Source organism: Prionailurus viverrinus, chromosome A3, assembly GCF_022837055.1.
Source record: "Prionailurus viverrinus isolate Anna chromosome A3, UM_Priviv_1.0, whole genome shotgun sequence".
Taxonomy (NCBI): domain Eukaryota; kingdom Metazoa; phylum Chordata; class Mammalia; order Carnivora; family Felidae; genus Prionailurus; species Prionailurus viverrinus.
The window spans coordinates 119,483,475-119,500,190 of NC_062563.1; the positions used below are offsets into that span (position 1 = coordinate 119,483,475).

At 52.7% G+C, this 16,716-nt stretch overlaps 2 protein-coding genes across 17 annotated transcripts in view; one reads left to right on the forward strand and one right to left on the reverse strand.

Annotated features, from left to right (window-relative positions):
* The window catches only part of LOC125161683 (prolactin regulatory element-binding protein), a 28,512-nt gene extending 21,260 nt beyond the window's left edge, over positions 1–7,252 (forward strand). For 3 of the 4 annotated variants that reach the window (XM_047851502.1, XM_047851505.1, XM_047851504.1), the window contains 5 exons: positions 4,677–4,765; positions 5,870–5,935; positions 6,014–6,084; positions 6,225–6,349; positions 6,568–7,252. In XM_047851502.1, coding sequence (XP_047707458.1) covers positions 4,677–4,765; positions 5,870–5,935; positions 6,014–6,084; positions 6,225–6,349; positions 6,568–7,014 — 798 coding nt within the window. In that variant the 3' untranslated portion in view covers positions 7,015–7,252. The remainder of the gene's footprint in view (positions 1–4,676; positions 4,766–5,869; positions 5,936–6,013; positions 6,085–6,224; positions 6,350–6,567) is intronic. The other variant, XM_047851506.1, reaches the window with a different exon arrangement.
* KHK (ketohexokinase) overlaps positions 1–16,716 on the reverse strand; it is a 35,451-nt gene that overhangs the window by 15,412 nt on the left and 3,323 nt on the right. For 2 of the 13 annotated variants that reach the window (XR_007150722.1, XM_047851522.1), the window contains exons 2-5: positions 15,388–15,504; positions 13,270–13,497; positions 11,012–11,084; positions 10,287–10,433 (exon numbers count right to left, since the gene is read on the reverse strand). Coding sequence is in view for 7 of the 13 variants with exons in the window: in XM_047851522.1 (XP_047707478.1) it covers positions 10,287–10,433; positions 11,012–11,084; positions 13,270–13,497; positions 15,388–15,504 (565 nt within the window). In the remaining 6 variants the exon portion in view is untranslated. Of the gene's footprint in view, positions 1–8,468; positions 8,763–8,857; positions 9,016–9,116; positions 9,629–10,286; positions 10,434–11,011; positions 11,085–12,945; positions 13,081–13,269; positions 13,498–15,387; positions 15,505–16,716 lie in introns of those variants that run through there. The other 11 variants (XM_047851520.1, XM_047851519.1, XM_047851517.1 and 8 more) reach the window with 11 other exon arrangements.

The window sequence follows — 16,716 nt, forward strand, 5'->3', positions numbered from 1 at the left end:
CTCCTCCTATTCATCCCTTCCACCCCAACCCCTAGCAAGCACTGATGTTCTGACTGTCTCCATAGTTTAGCCTTTTCCAGAATGTCAGATAGTCAGAATCATTTAGCTCACAGCCTTTTCAGATTGGCTTCTTTCTCTTAGTAATATTCATTTAAGTTCCTCCAGATCTTTTCATGGCTTGAGAACTCATTTCTTTTTGGCATTAAATAATATTCCATTGTCTGGATAGACCGCAGTTTATTTCTCCATCCTTCTACTGAAGGGTATCTTCTTTGCTTTCAAGTTGTGGCAATTATGAATAAAACTGCTATAAACATCTGTGTGCAGGTTTTTGTGCGGACATAATTTTTCAGCTCCTTTCACTAAATATGAAGGAGTGTAATTGCTAGATTGTGTGGTAAGAATATGGTTAGCTTTATACGAAACTGCCCAGGTGTCTCCCCAAGTGGCTGTGCCGTTTTGCATTCCCCCAGCCACGAATGAGAGTTCCTGCTGCTTCACATCCTTGCCAGCATTTGGTGTTGTCAGTGTTCTGGATTTTGTCTGGATTTTGGCAATTCTAATAGGTGTGTAGTGTTATGCCAGTTTTTATTTTGGATGTTCTGAGGTTACGTTATTAGACACATACAAGTTCAGAATTATGTTATCCTCCTATGGGATTCAAGTTTTATGAATTTTGTAATGACATGCTTTTATTTATAATCATGCGTTAAAGTCTAGTCAATAAAGCTATAGTAGCTTTCTTTTGTCTATTATTGCCTTTTTTTTTTTTTTTTGAGAGAGAGAGAGTGCCGATGCGTGTGCAAGCAGGGGAGGGGCAGAGGGAGAGAGAATCCTAAAGCAGGCTCCATACCCGGCACAGATCCCGGCACTGGGCTCAGTCTCAAGACCGTGAGATCGTGACCTGAGCTGAAATCAAGAGTTGGATGCTTAACTGACTGAGCCACCCAGGCGCCCTTCTACTTGCCTTTCCTTTTTAATTTTTTTTTAGTTTTTTTCTCTTGTAATGCCTTTCTTCGAATGATTTTTTTTTTAATTTTTTTTCAACGTTTTATTTTTTATTTTTGGGACAGAGAGAGACAGAGCATGAACGGGGGAGGGGCAGAGAGAGAGGGAGACACAGAATCGGAAACAGGCTCCAGGCTCTGAGCCATCAGCCCAGAGCCCGACACGGGGCTCGAACTCACGGACCGCGAGATCGTGACCTGGCTGAAGTCGGACGCTTAACCGACTGCGCCACCCAGGCGCCCCGAATTGATTTTTTTTTTAAATTCCATTCATTTTTCCTCTGGTGGTTTGAGGTCATGCATTCCATTTCTATTTTTTTAGTGGTTATCCTTAAAACTTTTACATGTGTATTTAACAAAGTTGCTCAGTATGTCTACTTTCTTCCCAAACAACCGTCCGCACCTTACATCTTAATGTTGTCTAATATTGTAGCTCAGGCCACCTTTTCTGCCCCCTGTATTAACATAGTTGTCAATCTATGTTTGTTTATATTTTCCCAAATACTTTCTGATTTCTTTTCTGCTCACCATTTTCCCCTGCATTTCAAATCCTTTGGGGATCACTTTCCTTTTTCCTGAAACAGATCCCTTAGAATTTCCTTTACTGGAGGAATGTTGGTGGCATATTCTCTAATTTGTTGTTTACTGAAATTGTTTTTATTTCACCTCATTCTTGAAAGATAATTTTGCTGAGACTGGAGTTCTAGAATGGCAATCTCCCCACCGCCGCTCCCCACCCCCACCCCCTCCCCCCTGCCTTTCTCAATGTATTAAGATACTACTGTAATCTAGCATCACTCTTGCTGTTGAGAAATCAGCTGTCAGTCTAATTATTCTTCCTTCTGGGGTATTTACCTTTTCTTTCTGACTGCTTTTTTTAAAAAAAGTTATTTATTTATTTTGAAAGAGAGTGCCTGTGGGGGAGGGGCAGAGAAAGAGAGAGACACAGAGAGAGACTCAGAATCCGAAGCAGACTCCAGGCTCCGAGCCTGACATGGGGCTCGAACTCATGAACCGTGAGATCATGACCCCAGCTGAAGTCAGACGCTTAACCGACTGAGCCACCCAGGCACCCCACCCATTGCATTTTAAAATCAACCTTTTCTTTGTATTTGTGTAAGTTATGTTTGTTTCTTCTTCAAATCTTCTTGGTCATTTTTATGTTCATATTCCTTCTGCATAGTTTCAAACTTCTCTTTGGTTTCTTGAAACATATTAAATATACCGGGGCGCCTGGGTGGCGTAGTCGGTTAAGCGTCCGACTTCAGGCAGGTCACGATCTCGCGGCCCGTGAGTTCGAGCCCCGCGTCAGGCTCTGGGCTGATGGCTCGGAGCCTGGAGCCTGTTTCCGTTTCTGTGTCTCCCTCTCTCTCTGCCCCTCGCCCATTCATGCTCTGTCTCTCTCTGTCCCAAAAAATAAATAAACGTTGAAAAAAAAAATTAAAAATAAAAATAAATAAATAAATAAATATACCTTATATTCTCTGTATGATAATTCCAGTGTCTTTAATTTTTGCAAGTCTGGGTTCACCCGTTATTGGTTAGCTGGCTCTCATTCACAGTGTCTTATTTCCTTGTATGTTTATGACTTTCTGGCTGTAAGGTCATGCTCACCGATACTCAGAATTTCTTTGAGCTGGGATTGGAGTTGTGTTTCGTGGACAAGATGTATAATTTCCTCTGCTAGTCACCTGGAGGTACCATCAACCAGGTACCACTTAAAATATAAACGATCTGCTTTAGGTTTTTGAACCACAGAGATAGCATTAATTCAGGTCCTGAACCCACATTAGAGCAGGCTTGTTACAAATTCTGAGGGAAGACTTTATCCCTTCTACCCAGCACCAAGGTCAAGACTGGCAAGATTTGTGCTGCCCTTCTTTGTGACACATTTACTTTTCGTTCACCCTTAGATTGAGTCAGGCTGTTTGAATCCCAGCTTTCCGCAGGGGATTTCCTATCAGTCTTCTCACGATGGGTGGGTCCAGACCTTATCTCTGGGCTCCTCTGTTGCACAAAGCACTCAGATTGATAGTGCAAATTCCCCTGGATTTGGTTTGGCAGACACTTTTAAGGCAAAGCTGATTTCAAGCTCACTTTCCCCCAGGATGACCGTTTTCACTGTGCTTTTGCACTCAGAATTTCTTACTTTCTTGCCAACTCAATGCATTTGAAAAAATACTATTTTTATCCAACTTTGGAGTTACTTTCTTTGAACATTTACAATCATAGTCTCCGACATAGAGATCTGGATATTCTTCTAGACAACCCTTTCACTGAGGTGTATCCAGACCCCTGAGGGCCCGCAGTTGATATGGAGATCTCAGTCCCAACTACCTCCCTTGGATGGACCCAAGACGTGTCTTCTCTTTTGGGGACAACAACTGAAGCTCAAGCATCTGTGTTGCCAGCCAGTGTTCGTGTTTGGCCACTGGGGATTATGGACGCCAATAAACTATGTCGACTCATGGTATCTGTAGGGGCCACGTATGCAGAGAAAACTAAAGACGGCTTCCGTGCCTCTCAGTTGCTTTACCTTCTTGTAGACGTCCATGTTTTGCTGCTTCTTCCTCAAGGCAGTTCTGCTTATGCAACTGCAGCCAGGCTCCCATAAGTGTCTTCCCGTTGGCCGGATGCTCACCTGCTCTACCCCACATCTCTTAGGAAGTCGATGTCCAACCTTGCAGTGCTTCTGAACCTTGTTAGAATCATGGAGCGCTTTGAGAATCTCATGAAACGTTTCTCCAGGAAAATCCAGTGCTAGCCAGCATGGCATTTCAGAGGGTGCAGAGGGTTTCAGAGGGTTCCTGGTCCTCCGCCCAGGTGATTTGTCAAGCACCTGGCGATTAGTCTTCCTAGAAGTGGGACTAGGGTCTCAGGCCTCAGCTGTGGTGGGTGTGCGCTTCCTCAGAAATTCATATGATATGTACACGCACCTGGGAGTAATCAGAAAGCTCCATGTTCTGTGCTTTTGATCGATCCTTCCTCTGTTTGACTGTTTTCATATAACCAAGCGATTGTGTTGCCAGGGAGCTTACAGAAAGTAGGTCCAAAGGAAAGTTGTTGTGTTTTTTTTTCTTTATATTGGGATTTCCTAACTGCATTTAGTAAATAGTTCCTGGGGCCACTGTTGGTTTGACCCTGATTTGTTTCCATCCCTATGTGAGTTTAGATCTGTTGCAAGGAGACTGAGCCTTTATTGATTTGTTCTTGGGTGAGTTTTAATAAATACAAACTAACAGTCTTACTCTGTGCGAGTCTTAGTCTTTTTGTATCCCTATGCATTTCTGATTTGGCCTTTTTCTTGACCTCTCTGAGCTAGTTTCCATCTGCAAAATGAGTGACTGGACTGGATTAGATGTACTGAGATTGCACTTCTCCGAGCACCTCAGGGAGGCTGGTGGGGGGAGAGGGAGCTGGGTGTGGGGAGGGGCTCCTGCCCTAACTGCTGCTTCCACCACAGCAGGTCTGCTTTAGGCGCCTTCCACCTGGGGTCTGGAGTAAGATTCATTTTGAATGAATTCCACAGGGGATCCCTGATGTCTGTGCCTTTGCCCTGAGCAGCAGTCCTGTCACCTGGGTTGCAGGTGGGGGCAGGGAGAGAAGGTGCTCCTGTCTAGCCCACCGACCCTCCACCCCTTCCCCTTGACTCCCTACCTCTGTTCCTAGTTCAGTTCCAGGATGTTACCTTTGACAGTGAGAGTGTTAGTGCTGCTGCTGCCCTTGGGTCAGGCCGCTCCCAAGGACGGAACCGTGAGGTAAGGGGATTCAGAGGGCAGGGCCGTGGGCTGGGATGGGGACAGTCTCTGGGGAATCTGAGGGTGTGGTGGGCCCCTCTGGGAGGCAGGAGACGGGGCTTTGTGCTCCCTGATCTCTGTATCTGAGCCCCGCTCCCTGCCCAGGTACTGCAGCCTCTAAGCCAGTTAGAGCACCCCTCGCAGGGTGGGCATTCAGTACGCGTTTGCTGGGGTCAGTGTGTCTGGGATCCAGGAGCTCCGTTCCCACGGGGTGTGAAGCATGAGGTGGAAGCTGTGGGCCAAGCAAGGGGCTGCGGTCCTCTTAGCAAGACCTTATAGTGGGAATGCCGATGACATCAAGATCATTAGCAGACCATTTCTATTTTGCGCGAGCATCCTTTGTCAAGGTTTTTGGTATGAATGCTACACAGTGGATGTGCTGGGTGGGGTGGAGGGACAGATCCAGGAGCAACAGCGAGACTGGCAGCGGTGACAAAGGCCACTGCAGTGGCTCCTGCCAACAGTCTGGCTTCACAGGTCTGGACTGATTTGGGCAAACAGGTAGCCCTGTCCAGAACTGGGAGCAAACCGTGAGTTTTAAGGACTGAGAAAGAGACCCTGAGTAGGTTCAAACTGCAAAACCAACATAAATGCCCTCAGCTTGGAAAAAAGAATCCAGTCTGTGGATTTGTGGAGCAAATCGGGTCTGTGTAAACCTGGGCAGTGCCTCGGGGCTGAGCCAGAGACCTGCCCCTTGGGGCCTGGCACCAAAGTAGAAGGGTGACCACAATCCATGTGGTCTGGCCACCCGCTCACTGTTTTCCTGGATCTCCAACTTGTATCTACTAGGTGTGGCCTCATCTGGCCTCTGTCTAACCAGATGCTTTATTTGGGTTTTCACTTAGCATCTATGTTAGGAATCTGCAAAAAGAATAGTCTGAGGGAGTAAGGTTCTGCTTCTGAGACCAGGAGGGCCCCCTCCCCACCAGGTTTTTGGGAATTTGAGAGAACAATGCCCTTCGGGTCTGGGGAGAGAACCCTACAAAGAGCTTGAGGGTGGAAGGCCGGTCGGCTGCATCCTGTGAGAGGCTCTTTGCAAGGCCGGCCCTTCTCTCCCTCCTCCAGGCTGGATCCTGACCTGCAGCAGCAGCCCTTGCCCAACCCCTTCCAGCCAGGCCAGGAGCAGCTCCGGTGAGTGGGCTGGTCTGGGGGGCAGGCCTGGGTCTGCAGACCGGCCTCTCTCGGGCTTACTTCCCGTGTTTCCACCAGGCTTCTGCAGAACTACCTACAGGGACTGGAGAAGATGGAAGAGGAGCCGGAACACATGAGCCGGGAGCAGGGTGAGGGCCTGGGCCGTGGGGCCGGCGGGTGGGGGGCTTAGGGCAGCAGAGTCAGGACTGACTCCAGGCCATCGGGTGCCCCCTGCCTCCTCCATCTGTCCCTAGTGCCCCTTCTGATGTAGTTTCTTTCTCCCCCTTAGTTCTCCTCTACCTCTTTGCCCTCCACGACTATGACCAGAGTGGACAGCTGGATGGCCTGGAACTGCTGTCCATGTTGACCGCAGCTCTGGCCCCTGGAGCTGCTGATTTTCCTATTGCCAACCCGGTAAGCCCTGCCGGCTGGGGGGCCCCTTCTCCCCCACAAAGGAGACGCCGCTTCTTGGGACTTCGGGTTTTTTCATCATGACTCTTTTGGTGAATCCACTATAAAAGAAATGCTCAAAGCACTGCATGGCAGGGATGTAGGAAGGTGTTGGGAGGGTCAGGGCTTCTGGGAACACCTCTGTTCACTGTAGACTTCACAGCAACTGTGTGCTTCCACAGGTGATCCTGGTAGTGGACAAGGTGCTCGAGACCCAGGACCTGAATGGGGATGGGCTCATGACCCCTGCAGAGCTCATCAACTTCCCAGGAGAGGCCCCAAGCCACACAGAGCCCAAAGAGCCTCTGGAGCCACAAGATGTTGGGAGGCAGTCCCTGGTGGCTAAAAGCCCATCAAGACCAGAAACGCAGGAAGGCCTGGGTCCTAGAGGAGAAGATGGGGGACAGGTAGAGGCCAGAAGGGAGTCCTTGGAGCCTGTACAGGAGGCTGGGGGACAGGCAGAGGCTGAAAGAGAAGCCCAAGCCCCTGGAGCGGAGGCTATAGGACAGGCAGAGGCCAGGGATACTGGAAAGGAAGCAGAGGAGCTTCCAGGGGAAACACTGGAGTCGAAGGACACCCCAAATGACTTTGAAGTTCATGCTGTTCAACTGGAGAATGATGAGATATAAATCTTGAGGTCACAAGCTTGCCTCCCTAGAAGTCTCAGTACCAGAACATAAGCCCCGGAGAGTCGTGTGTGTGTGTGTGTGTGTGTGCGCACGCGCACGTGCTGCGACGAGGACCGCCTCTTTGTCCACTTCCTGGCCCCAGTAGGGACAGGTCTTTCTGTGCAGCTCAGGGAGACCCTAAGTTGAGGGGCAGCTTTAGGGCCCAGACAGCCAATAAAAAACTGAATGAACTCATCCACTCAGGCCGTCTACCTTCTAGCCTGCCTGATCTCAGGGACACAGGGGGTTGGGGGCCGGGAGGGCCTCTCGGAGGGGCTTCGGCTTCCCCAGTGTTCGTGGACGGTGCCCGGCAAGCAGGCTGCAGCAGTAGGGCCCGGCTGGCTGCAGACAAGCCGGGGAAGAGAGCACAGCCTCTCCCTGGAGCCCGAGTGCTCCCCTTTCCGCCCCCCCCCCCCCCACCGCCACCGGGTGTTCAGATACCCAAAAGCCTCCTGCAGCTCCGAGCAGGTCTTCCCCACCACCCTGTATGTGCCCACCCCCAAATATTAACAAGAACTGCCATTTATTGAGAGCCTGGTCCGTACCAGCCATCATGCTGGACATTTTATATGTTGTCTGATTGTACCCTCACAATAATTCTGTGACCAGGCAGAATTAGCCCCATTTGACAGATGAGGAAACTGAGGAAGACGGCATTCAGTAATACACCCAAGGTGACACTGCTAGTTAAGTGGCCGATTTGGATTCACGTGTGTCAGACTGCAAAGCCCAGGCTCTGTATCACATTCTGTGGCCTCACACACCCTGCCCCAACTCCCCTATGAAGCTTATAAAATAGGCGAATTCCAATATGCCCTCAGGCCCCGTCTCCCTCCGGGACAGCAACTGTATCCTGGGGCACATTTGTGGCTGAAGCACAGCCTTAACTACAGGGCGGCTCTAAGGGTGGGGCTTGTTGGTTCTGGGACAGTCATGGGGGGGGGGGGGAGATATTTTTAGATTGTGAAGGCACCACCAAACCAGAGTAGGCTCCCTGCCCATTGGCCCATCAGCTTGGCTCAACCTTGTGGACAGTCCTGGAGCCTTAAGACTGGAGTCTTGTGACAGCCCAGGGGCGCAGAGGAGATTTTCAAATGGGTGTATTGTTCGGAAGGTTCCCTGGGGCACAAGGACAGAAGTGTCCCCCTGCCCCCAGCCAGGAAGCCTCGAGGTCTCTACCCACTCCCTGTGGCTACTCCTCACCAGACTGGCTGGGCCACCACCAAGGGCATAGCTGGAGGCAAGTCTGGGGTACTTCCCTGCTGCTCTGGTGTAGGCAGCCCCTCCTCTGGGCCTCGGCAAGGAGGTTAATTTGGGGACTAGAGAAGAAGAGGGTGAAGGGCTGTAGTATCAAAGCCTCCGGAGTCCCCAGCCAGAGCAATTCAGGAATCAAAGACAGACTGGCAGAAGGAAGCTGGCTTTGGGGCAGATTTATTTCCTGTGTGGCTCAGCAGTGTGAGAGAGACACAGGACACAGGCGGAACCCTCCCACGGTCTGCATCCGCCCAGGGAGCCGGGCAGCCCATGTGCCAGGCTGGATGGAGGGGAGAAGGCAACAGCGGCCGGTGATGCCAGCCTCCAAGGAGGGGGTAGTGTAAGCCAGCAACCGCCACCATCGGGCATTCACACAATGCCATCAAAGCCCTGCAGGCCACACTTCTTGCCGGCCACCTGGCAGCCAAATCTCAAAGCCTCCTGCATACTCTTCCCTGGAGGGACAAATAGCTAGATGAGCTGGGTCCTCCGGGCAGAGGCAGGCCTCAGCCCTGGGCCTCATGCGGGGGGGGGGGGGGGGGGTACTCACCCTGGGACAGGCTGAATATGACTGAGGCGTTGAAGGTGTCTCCGGCCCCCAGAGTATCCACCACCCGGGGTGGAGGGAAAGCATCCGAGTGAAGCAGCTGTCCGTCAGGGCCCAGGGCATCAGCGCCCTCCTCAGCCCAGGCGCAGACTAGCATAGCCCTGCAAGACCCTCCACTCAGCTGGGCTGTCAGCCCAGCCGGGCCCCCAGCCTCACCCCCCTCCTCAGGGAGGCCCCCAGTGTCCAGGCTCACGCTCCGTACCTAAGGCCTCTTCCTGGCTTTCCCCTGCTCACCCTTTCCTCACACGACCATACAAGCCCCTCAGGGCCTCCACTGCTGACCGGAACCCCAAGTGCCTGGCCACATCTTTGCTGACAAACACCTGTGGTCAGTGGAAGAGAGGCTGACGGTTACCTCCACCCTAGTCCTGGCTCAGTCACTCACCACCAGCAGCCTGGCGTTGCCCCCATAGTGCAATGTCACTCCTCCAACGTGGCCACCTAAATCCACAACGTAGTATCTCGCTGTCCCACTGGGATGCGTTTTCATACTTGCTCTAGATATGCTAGAATACAGCCCTGTAAATTGTGACGCAAAAATCCCCGGTTTATTTGTTCTAGAGCAACGAATGTCCCTGCAATTGAAAACCCACAGCGAGCCTTGAGCGCCATCTGGCGGTGAGAGCTACCACTGCCACGTTACACCTCTGGCTCTCGCGGGCGTTTTTGTTTTGTTTTCCTAATGCAACTACGCCCTCTGGGTCGTTTCTTCACCTATAAAACAAAGGGGCAGGGGTTGTAGAGCTTCCTCAACACCAGCTACACATTAGAACTTCCGGAGAGAGTTTTGTTAAAAAATACTTCAGCTGAGCTCCACCCCCACCAATCAAATAAAAACCCAGGGTGTGGCTCAGGCACCCGTACCTTTGTGCCGCCACAGTGGAGGTCCAACCAGCTCAGGCTATGATGCCAGGATTGTCACTCAGGTTTCATTTCCATTCCAGAACTGCCCAGACTTACCCTATGCAAGTCCCCTCCCATCCTCCCTCACCCCTCAGTGGCCCCCACAGCCTGCCACCCACCCCAGAGTTGGAGGACACCTGGGAGAACAGTCCCATTCTTCCATTTGACAGAAGGGGAGACTGAGGAGGCCCAGGGAGGAGATGCTCCCACGCAGGGTGCTCCGAGGCTGGCTCTAGTAGCCGCCCCCTGGCTACTCTCGTACCTATGCACCCACTGGGATGGAGAAATTTTGCTCCGTGGCCACTGCTGAGGCCTGCACGGGAGCCCAAAGCTGGGGGCCTCTTTGCCCCCCACCTGCCAATGACACCAAGCCATTCCAGGTGTGGGAGGCAGAACAAGGGAATGCTTGGCTCCCTTTAAGAACCAAATTAGCAGGATGTGGCAAGGGGAAGCTGTGTGGGCCACTCACCACGTCTCCATAGCCAAACAGCTGGAACAGCTCCTCTCGGGGCTTCTCCACTTCCACGGACACTCGGATCTTTTGACCTGGAGGCTGCCTGGCATTGTGCTGTTCTATCCGCTGCAGCATCTGCACCTGTTCCGATGCATTCCGGCCCTGGGGCGGGGCGGGGCGGGGCAGCTCAGGACCAGCTGGGCAGTGCCCAGCTGATCTGGCTCATTCTTCCCTCCCTGCTGGAATTCTGGGTGAGGGGAGGCAGGGGGCGGGAACTCCATTCTAAGTTTCAAAATTCTAGAGCAGTCATGGACCTTGGAGACCTTATTGACCAGCCCCCCCCCCCCCCCCCATTTCACAGAGGAGGAGACAAAAGAATAAAAGAGAGACTTTCTTAAGGACCTACAGTAAATTAAATCACAAGGCTAGGATTAGAACTTGGGACTTCTCAGAGTCTAGAGGAGGTGGGCAGTCTGTAACACAGAAAGCATGGGCCTTTGCCTGGAGCCGGCATCCTGCTTCTGGTGCCTACACCCTGCTGTGTGACCTTGAGTAAGTCACCCAATCTTTCTGGGCCTTAGTTTCCTACCTGAAAACACAAAGAAGAATGGAGAGGGGATGAGGGTACTTGGATTCATTTATCTCTAAGGTACATCATGGTTCAAAAAAGCTAAGAAGGCAAAATATGTGGAGGACCTGGCACGTTGAGCCCCTCAAAACACAGGTAGGGCAGGACTTGCCTCGATGTGGATCCACTTGAACCGGGTCAGATCAACCTTGTCAAAGTCCGCAGCAGACACATCTGGCAGGTTCCTAAGTCATAGGACAGAAACGACAGAAAAGGCATGATGGTGAGGTCAGCCAAGGCTGGGATCTCTAACTGGTTGCTGGGGCCCCTTTGCCTGGTGCTGCCTGCAGCATGGCCAGAAACTGCATCTACAGCACAGGCTTCTACAGCACAGGCTTCTGAGGCTCAGCTCCAGGATAGGCGCTATTCCAGGCTAACCCTAACCCTAACCCTAACCCTAACCCTAACTCCTTGCCTCACTCAGTTCCATCCAGACAGGGGATTAGAAGCAGTTTGCTAGAATGCCCTTTGGGTGTTGGAGGCTGTGATATTTTCTAAGGGTAAACTCAACTGCAGCATGTGACAAGAGGCCAGTTGAGTGCCTTGGAGACCACATCTCCCAGAGTACTCTAAGAGCACCAGGGACTACAATTCCCAGAATTCCCCGCCTTGCCAGCAGCACACACAGCTCCCAGCATGCAATGCCCTGGTGATCTACAAAAGCTATGGCTGCTCTGAGTCTGGTCCTGTTCACTTCTGGCGTCCCAGCCGTGACAGCACCACCGTTCTAAGTTCGGCGGCTCTGTGTTACAACTCCGAGGTCAAGGTTGGTGCTTGAGGATGAGTTTTTGTTTGGCTGACTTAGGTGTGGAGCCCTGGGAAGGGTCCGCCTTGACCAGTGAGCTACACCTAACCTATATTCCTCCCGCTCTGCAGCCGAATCTATCCAGTTAATTAGCTGAGTACCTGGGCCTTTCTGAGGCTGCTTCCCCATTTGGTAGATGGGTCCAAACCCACCAGCTTGTTGCAGTTGAAGGTAACGTGTGTGGATCTCCCTACACTGAGGCCAGAGGGCAACAAACGTTTCTCCTTGGAACTCCTCTCCTTCCCTTCCTGTGAATACCCATGTGGTGTCCTTGATCAAAGTTGCTACAGATTGTTACCTGATGGGCAGAACACTAGGACTGACCAAGGTGAAGGTCATTGCTTGCATATATGCCCACTCACTTATTCATTGCGACACACTGAGCCCAGAGACCACTGGCCATAAAGCTTGTCCTAGGATAATTGCCCCCTCTTCCCCAGGTCCAGTAGTCATGCCGGGCAGTAGGGACAGCCTGAACCCCAGGGCTGCTGGGTGTGGACCACCTCAGCCCTAACATAGTACTTGGCACATGCTAGATTCTTAGTAAGCTAAATGTCTGAGATTCTTCAGGAGGCAATCTAGGGGAGACAAGAAGGGTCTGGGCCCACAGGGCCTCTCCCTAGCAGCTTGGGACTTGGATTCCCTCCCCCCAGTTAACATGGCATCAGATGGCCCTGATCTGCTGACCCAATGTTCCCCTTCCCTCTACTTCAGCAACAGCTGTGAATTGTGTGTGGCATTTGGCCTGGCTTCATTACGCAGGGAGCTTCGCGGTGGGCTCATCTCTTCTGAACACCCAAACCCAGCTCCTTGGTGCCATGCTGCAGGCTGCCAACCCTGGGGCTGATCCTGGAAATTCCAGTGAGTCCCCTTCAGGGCTTCAGATGGTTTGAATCACACCTCCTGTCCCCCGCTCCTCAGAACAATTTCCCCACACCCATACCCAGGCTGCTGATTGGCCAATTACGGAGGAATTACATCACGAATTATGTTTTGCGCAGGCCTGCCCGCCCATCCTTGGTAGTGACCGAGGCCAAGTCACCAGGCAAAACAAAGCACATCTCTTCCCACCTCACTTCTCTCCTAATTGAAAACAATTCAGAAATCACTGAGCAGTTTGGCATGAGGACAATTTCTGGTATAGAGAGAGGCGGCAGAGAGCAGGCGGTTGGGATGCCCGCGGTGGCGAGGGAGGGAACTGATTGGTGGGCCGTGCCAGGGCGAGGCCGGGGGGGCCTTACGTGTCGTAGAGCACAATGGTGCGGGAGCCATTGCAGTTGTTGACGATGCAGCAAGAGCATGGGGTTTCCCCTCTGCCCTGCCAGGCCACCTGAGACACATCCACGCCCCGCTGCCTGAAGTCGGCCACCAGGAAGCTTGAGGTGGAGCCCGAGCCAAGGGAAGGGCAAGGAGACACAAATTAGAGCCTACGAGTGGCCTGGGCCTCCCTCAGGGTTGAGGAGGAATGCCGGAGCAGGGGTGCCTCTCTGAGAAGAAGGGTCCCGTTCCGGGAGTTCGGTGATGGCGGCGGCGGCGGCTGGCAAGGTGCGGACAGGCGTACAAACCTGTAGGCATGGAGGATGGTGCGGCTACCACTGGCCTCGTTGATGATGACTGTGGAGATGGGGACAGAGCCCGTGGTCTGAAAGACTGTGTAGCGTAGGTCCACAGAATAGCGGCGGAGGTCATCCAGGACAAAACTGCCGAGACGGAGTAACCCAGGGGAGGTGTAGTTCGACAGGGTTTGGGGACTGGAGGGAGGCGGCAGGGACTCTGGCTGCAAGCAGAGGGGGCTAGGAGGGAGCCGGGAATCACCGTGCTGTCAGAGGCTATGCCAGGGGGCAGGAGAGGCAGGGGCACAGAGCCTGGAACTCAGTGAGAGAAACACTAAGGGACGTTCTTTTAGGTCCTGGCTGAGGTAAACTCCAACCCGGATCCTGTCCTTCAGTCTGACTCAAGCCAGAAAGGATGTGCTCAGTGAACCCAGATGGGGTAGATCTGGGGGCCTGGAGCACGTGCCCTGTTTGAACGAAGCAGGTGAGGGCACTGTGGTCTGTCTCATGCAAAGCCTTGGCAGAACTGATAATCACCAAGGTGGTACTTCGCTCCCCAGCTGCCCTCTACACACTCATCCTCACGGTACTCTTCTCTCGGGAGTCCCCTGAGTGCTACTGGGATTCCACTCAGTCCGCGGCTGCCTCCGTGATACCCGGCCAGGAAGTGGTGCTGCCTTGGTGAGGCCACCCACCACCCTCACCTCTCGTGGCAAGGTGAACCCCGCAGGCAGTGAGCTGGCTCCCAGTGCCTGATGCTCCTCGACGTGGGGCCTGGTCCAGGACTCTTCCCCAGAATCCCCTCTAATCAGAGTGAGTGGGAGGTGGACCCTGGGGGAGACTGCGCCACCCCCACGCTTCCTGGCCGCAGCGTCTCTGGAAAGTGTCCTATGACCGCTGGTCCAGCCACCATCTTGGCCTTTCTCACGCTGGCTGGACAATACAGATTTGTATATAGGCATCAAGCTGGGGCATCATTCCTCGTCGTACACCTCAAAGATCCTTTAAATAGTAGGATCCTTCCAAAGCATGCAAACTACAGGGTGGTTTTCCAAATGATTTTTTGTACCCTCCGTGCCTAGCACGTGGTAGGTGCTCATTAAATGCTTGCTGAACAAAGGGGGAGAATTTGGAATGGCCTACCTAACGGCATTATTGTTCCAGAAAGGTGAGTCTACCACCCTAAGCCAGAGGAACAGGAAGGAAGACAGCCACTGAAGAAGGTTGACAAGTGGCCAGCTATTGGCACCAGGTCCCTCTGTCCCACCTCACAGGGCGGGCCCTTGCCCACTGATTTGTTTTGTGCTGGATCACCGAGGAAGAGAATCTGGCCACAGCTCAGGGGGCTGGGCTCTGGCGGCACCCCCATGAAACCAGGGTTCAAAGGGCTGTGCTTCACAGGCCAGCAACCTGGCAGCCTGCCCTCGTGCCCACAGTGGGCAAAGTGTGGGCCTCACCTCCTGATAAGCGTTTGCTGAGTTGGCGGGGCCAGGGGTCAAAGGGCTCTTGGGTCCCCACAGCAGCCAACATGGAGAAAGCGTACGGGCCACCTACGGGCTGCAGCCTCACAGCCGGGGAGCTGGGAGGCCTGGGCCTGGGCCCAGCTTTAGCACGTGGCTTCAGGGTGTCCTCGGCAGGCTGCTCTTGTTGCTTTAGTGAACCACGGGGACACAGCAGTGGCCCTGCCCCCTCAGCTGGGGAAGAAACCGTGGGCCTGAACCCTAGGACCATGGATGCTGGACATCCCCGAGGGAGGGTTGGGACAGCAGGTCCCTAGCTGCCTCCTGCCACAAGCATAGCCAGGATTAGGGACTTGAGAAGGGCAAAGTCACATCCATTGCAGAGTCTGTTGGAAGCAAGGAAGGAGAAGGTGGGAAGCTGAGCAGGCTCTGGGCAGTGGCCAGGGAAACAGGCTGTGGAAATAAAAGCTTTCACAGGAGAGCATTAGCACCCGAGCAGCAAACAGCTGCGCTTGGGAGGGTCTGGGATGCTGGTGCCCCACTCGTGGCCCTCCCACCCATTTCTGGTGGCCACAAACCGTTTCTCACAGCCTGCCCCCAGCCCCCCACCCCCACCCAGGGTTAAGACTTCCTTCTACAGGGCAGTCTGCCCGCTCCTTCCTCCACTCACTCGGCAACATGGCCCGGGGCCAGCGAGCCCATGAAGGCACAGGGGGCTCCAAGCAGGGAGAGGACGGTGCAGGAATTAGATGCGTTGCCTCCACGCTGCCATCTCTGGGACAAGCACCTGCAAAACACAGGGAGGGTCCCTGCAGCTCCAGCAGGCTGATGCCAGGATAAGCAAGACTGAACGCAGTCCTGGGGCAGGGCCCCGGGGCGTGTAAAAGCTGGGAGGCCTCCCTCAGGAAGCATCTTGATTTTTCCATTTTCACTCCTTCAGGTATCTCAGAGGAGGGCTCCACTAACTCAGGTGACCTCCTCCTCGGTTACAATGACCCACCTCTCCCCCCCGGCAGAGGGACCTTCAGCCTCCACCTTGATTGGTGGATAACTCAAGAGCCTCTTCCCAAAGGTGTCAAATCTGCTACCTACTCCTGTCCTTGGGGAGCCTGCTTCAGTAACAACTCAGGTCAAAATAAGTAAGACAGGGAGCAAACCTGTATGCTGTAACCAATGTAGGAGTTATGTGGAGGGAAAGCTAACTTTTACCATGTCAAGGTTAAGGGGTGCCTGGGTGGCTCAGTCTGTTAAACATCCGGCCCTTGGCTTCAGCTCAGGTCACAATCTCGTGGTTTTGTGGGTTCAAGTCCCACGTCAGGCTCTGCGCTGGCAGTGCTGAGCCTGCTTGGGATTCTCTCTCTCCCTTTCTCTCTGCCCCTCCCCCATTTGCACTGCCTCGCTCTCAAAATAAATAAACTTAGGAAAAAAAATTTTTTTAAAGATTTAAAAACGCAATGTCAAAAGTTAAGATTATTGGAGGGGCGCCTGGGTGGCGCAGTCGGTTAAGCGTCCGACTTCAGCCAGGTCACGATCTCGCGGTCCGGGAGTTTGAGCCCCGCGTCGGGCTCTAGGCTGATGGCCCGGAGCCTGGAGCCTGTTTCCGATTCTGTGTCTCCCTCTCTTCTCTGCCCCTCGCCCGTTCATGCTCTGTCTCTCTCTGTCCCAAAAATAAATAAATGTTGAAAAAAAAATTAAAAAAAAAAGATTATTGGATGAAGACCAGTTTTTCTCCATTTCCCCCCCTTTTTTTGGCAGTTTTATTGAAATATAATTGCCATATAACACTCCATAAGTTTAAGGTATACGATGTGGTGACTTGATATACGCACGTATTGCAAAATGATTACCACAATAAGGTTTGTTAACACAACATCCCATCACATAATTACCTTTTTTTCCCTCAGTTTTTCTCTATCTTTGCTGGAAACCTAACTCAAGGTGTACTCCGAGGAAACTAACTGGAGATACACCCGAAGGACTGCATTGTTCTCAACAACAA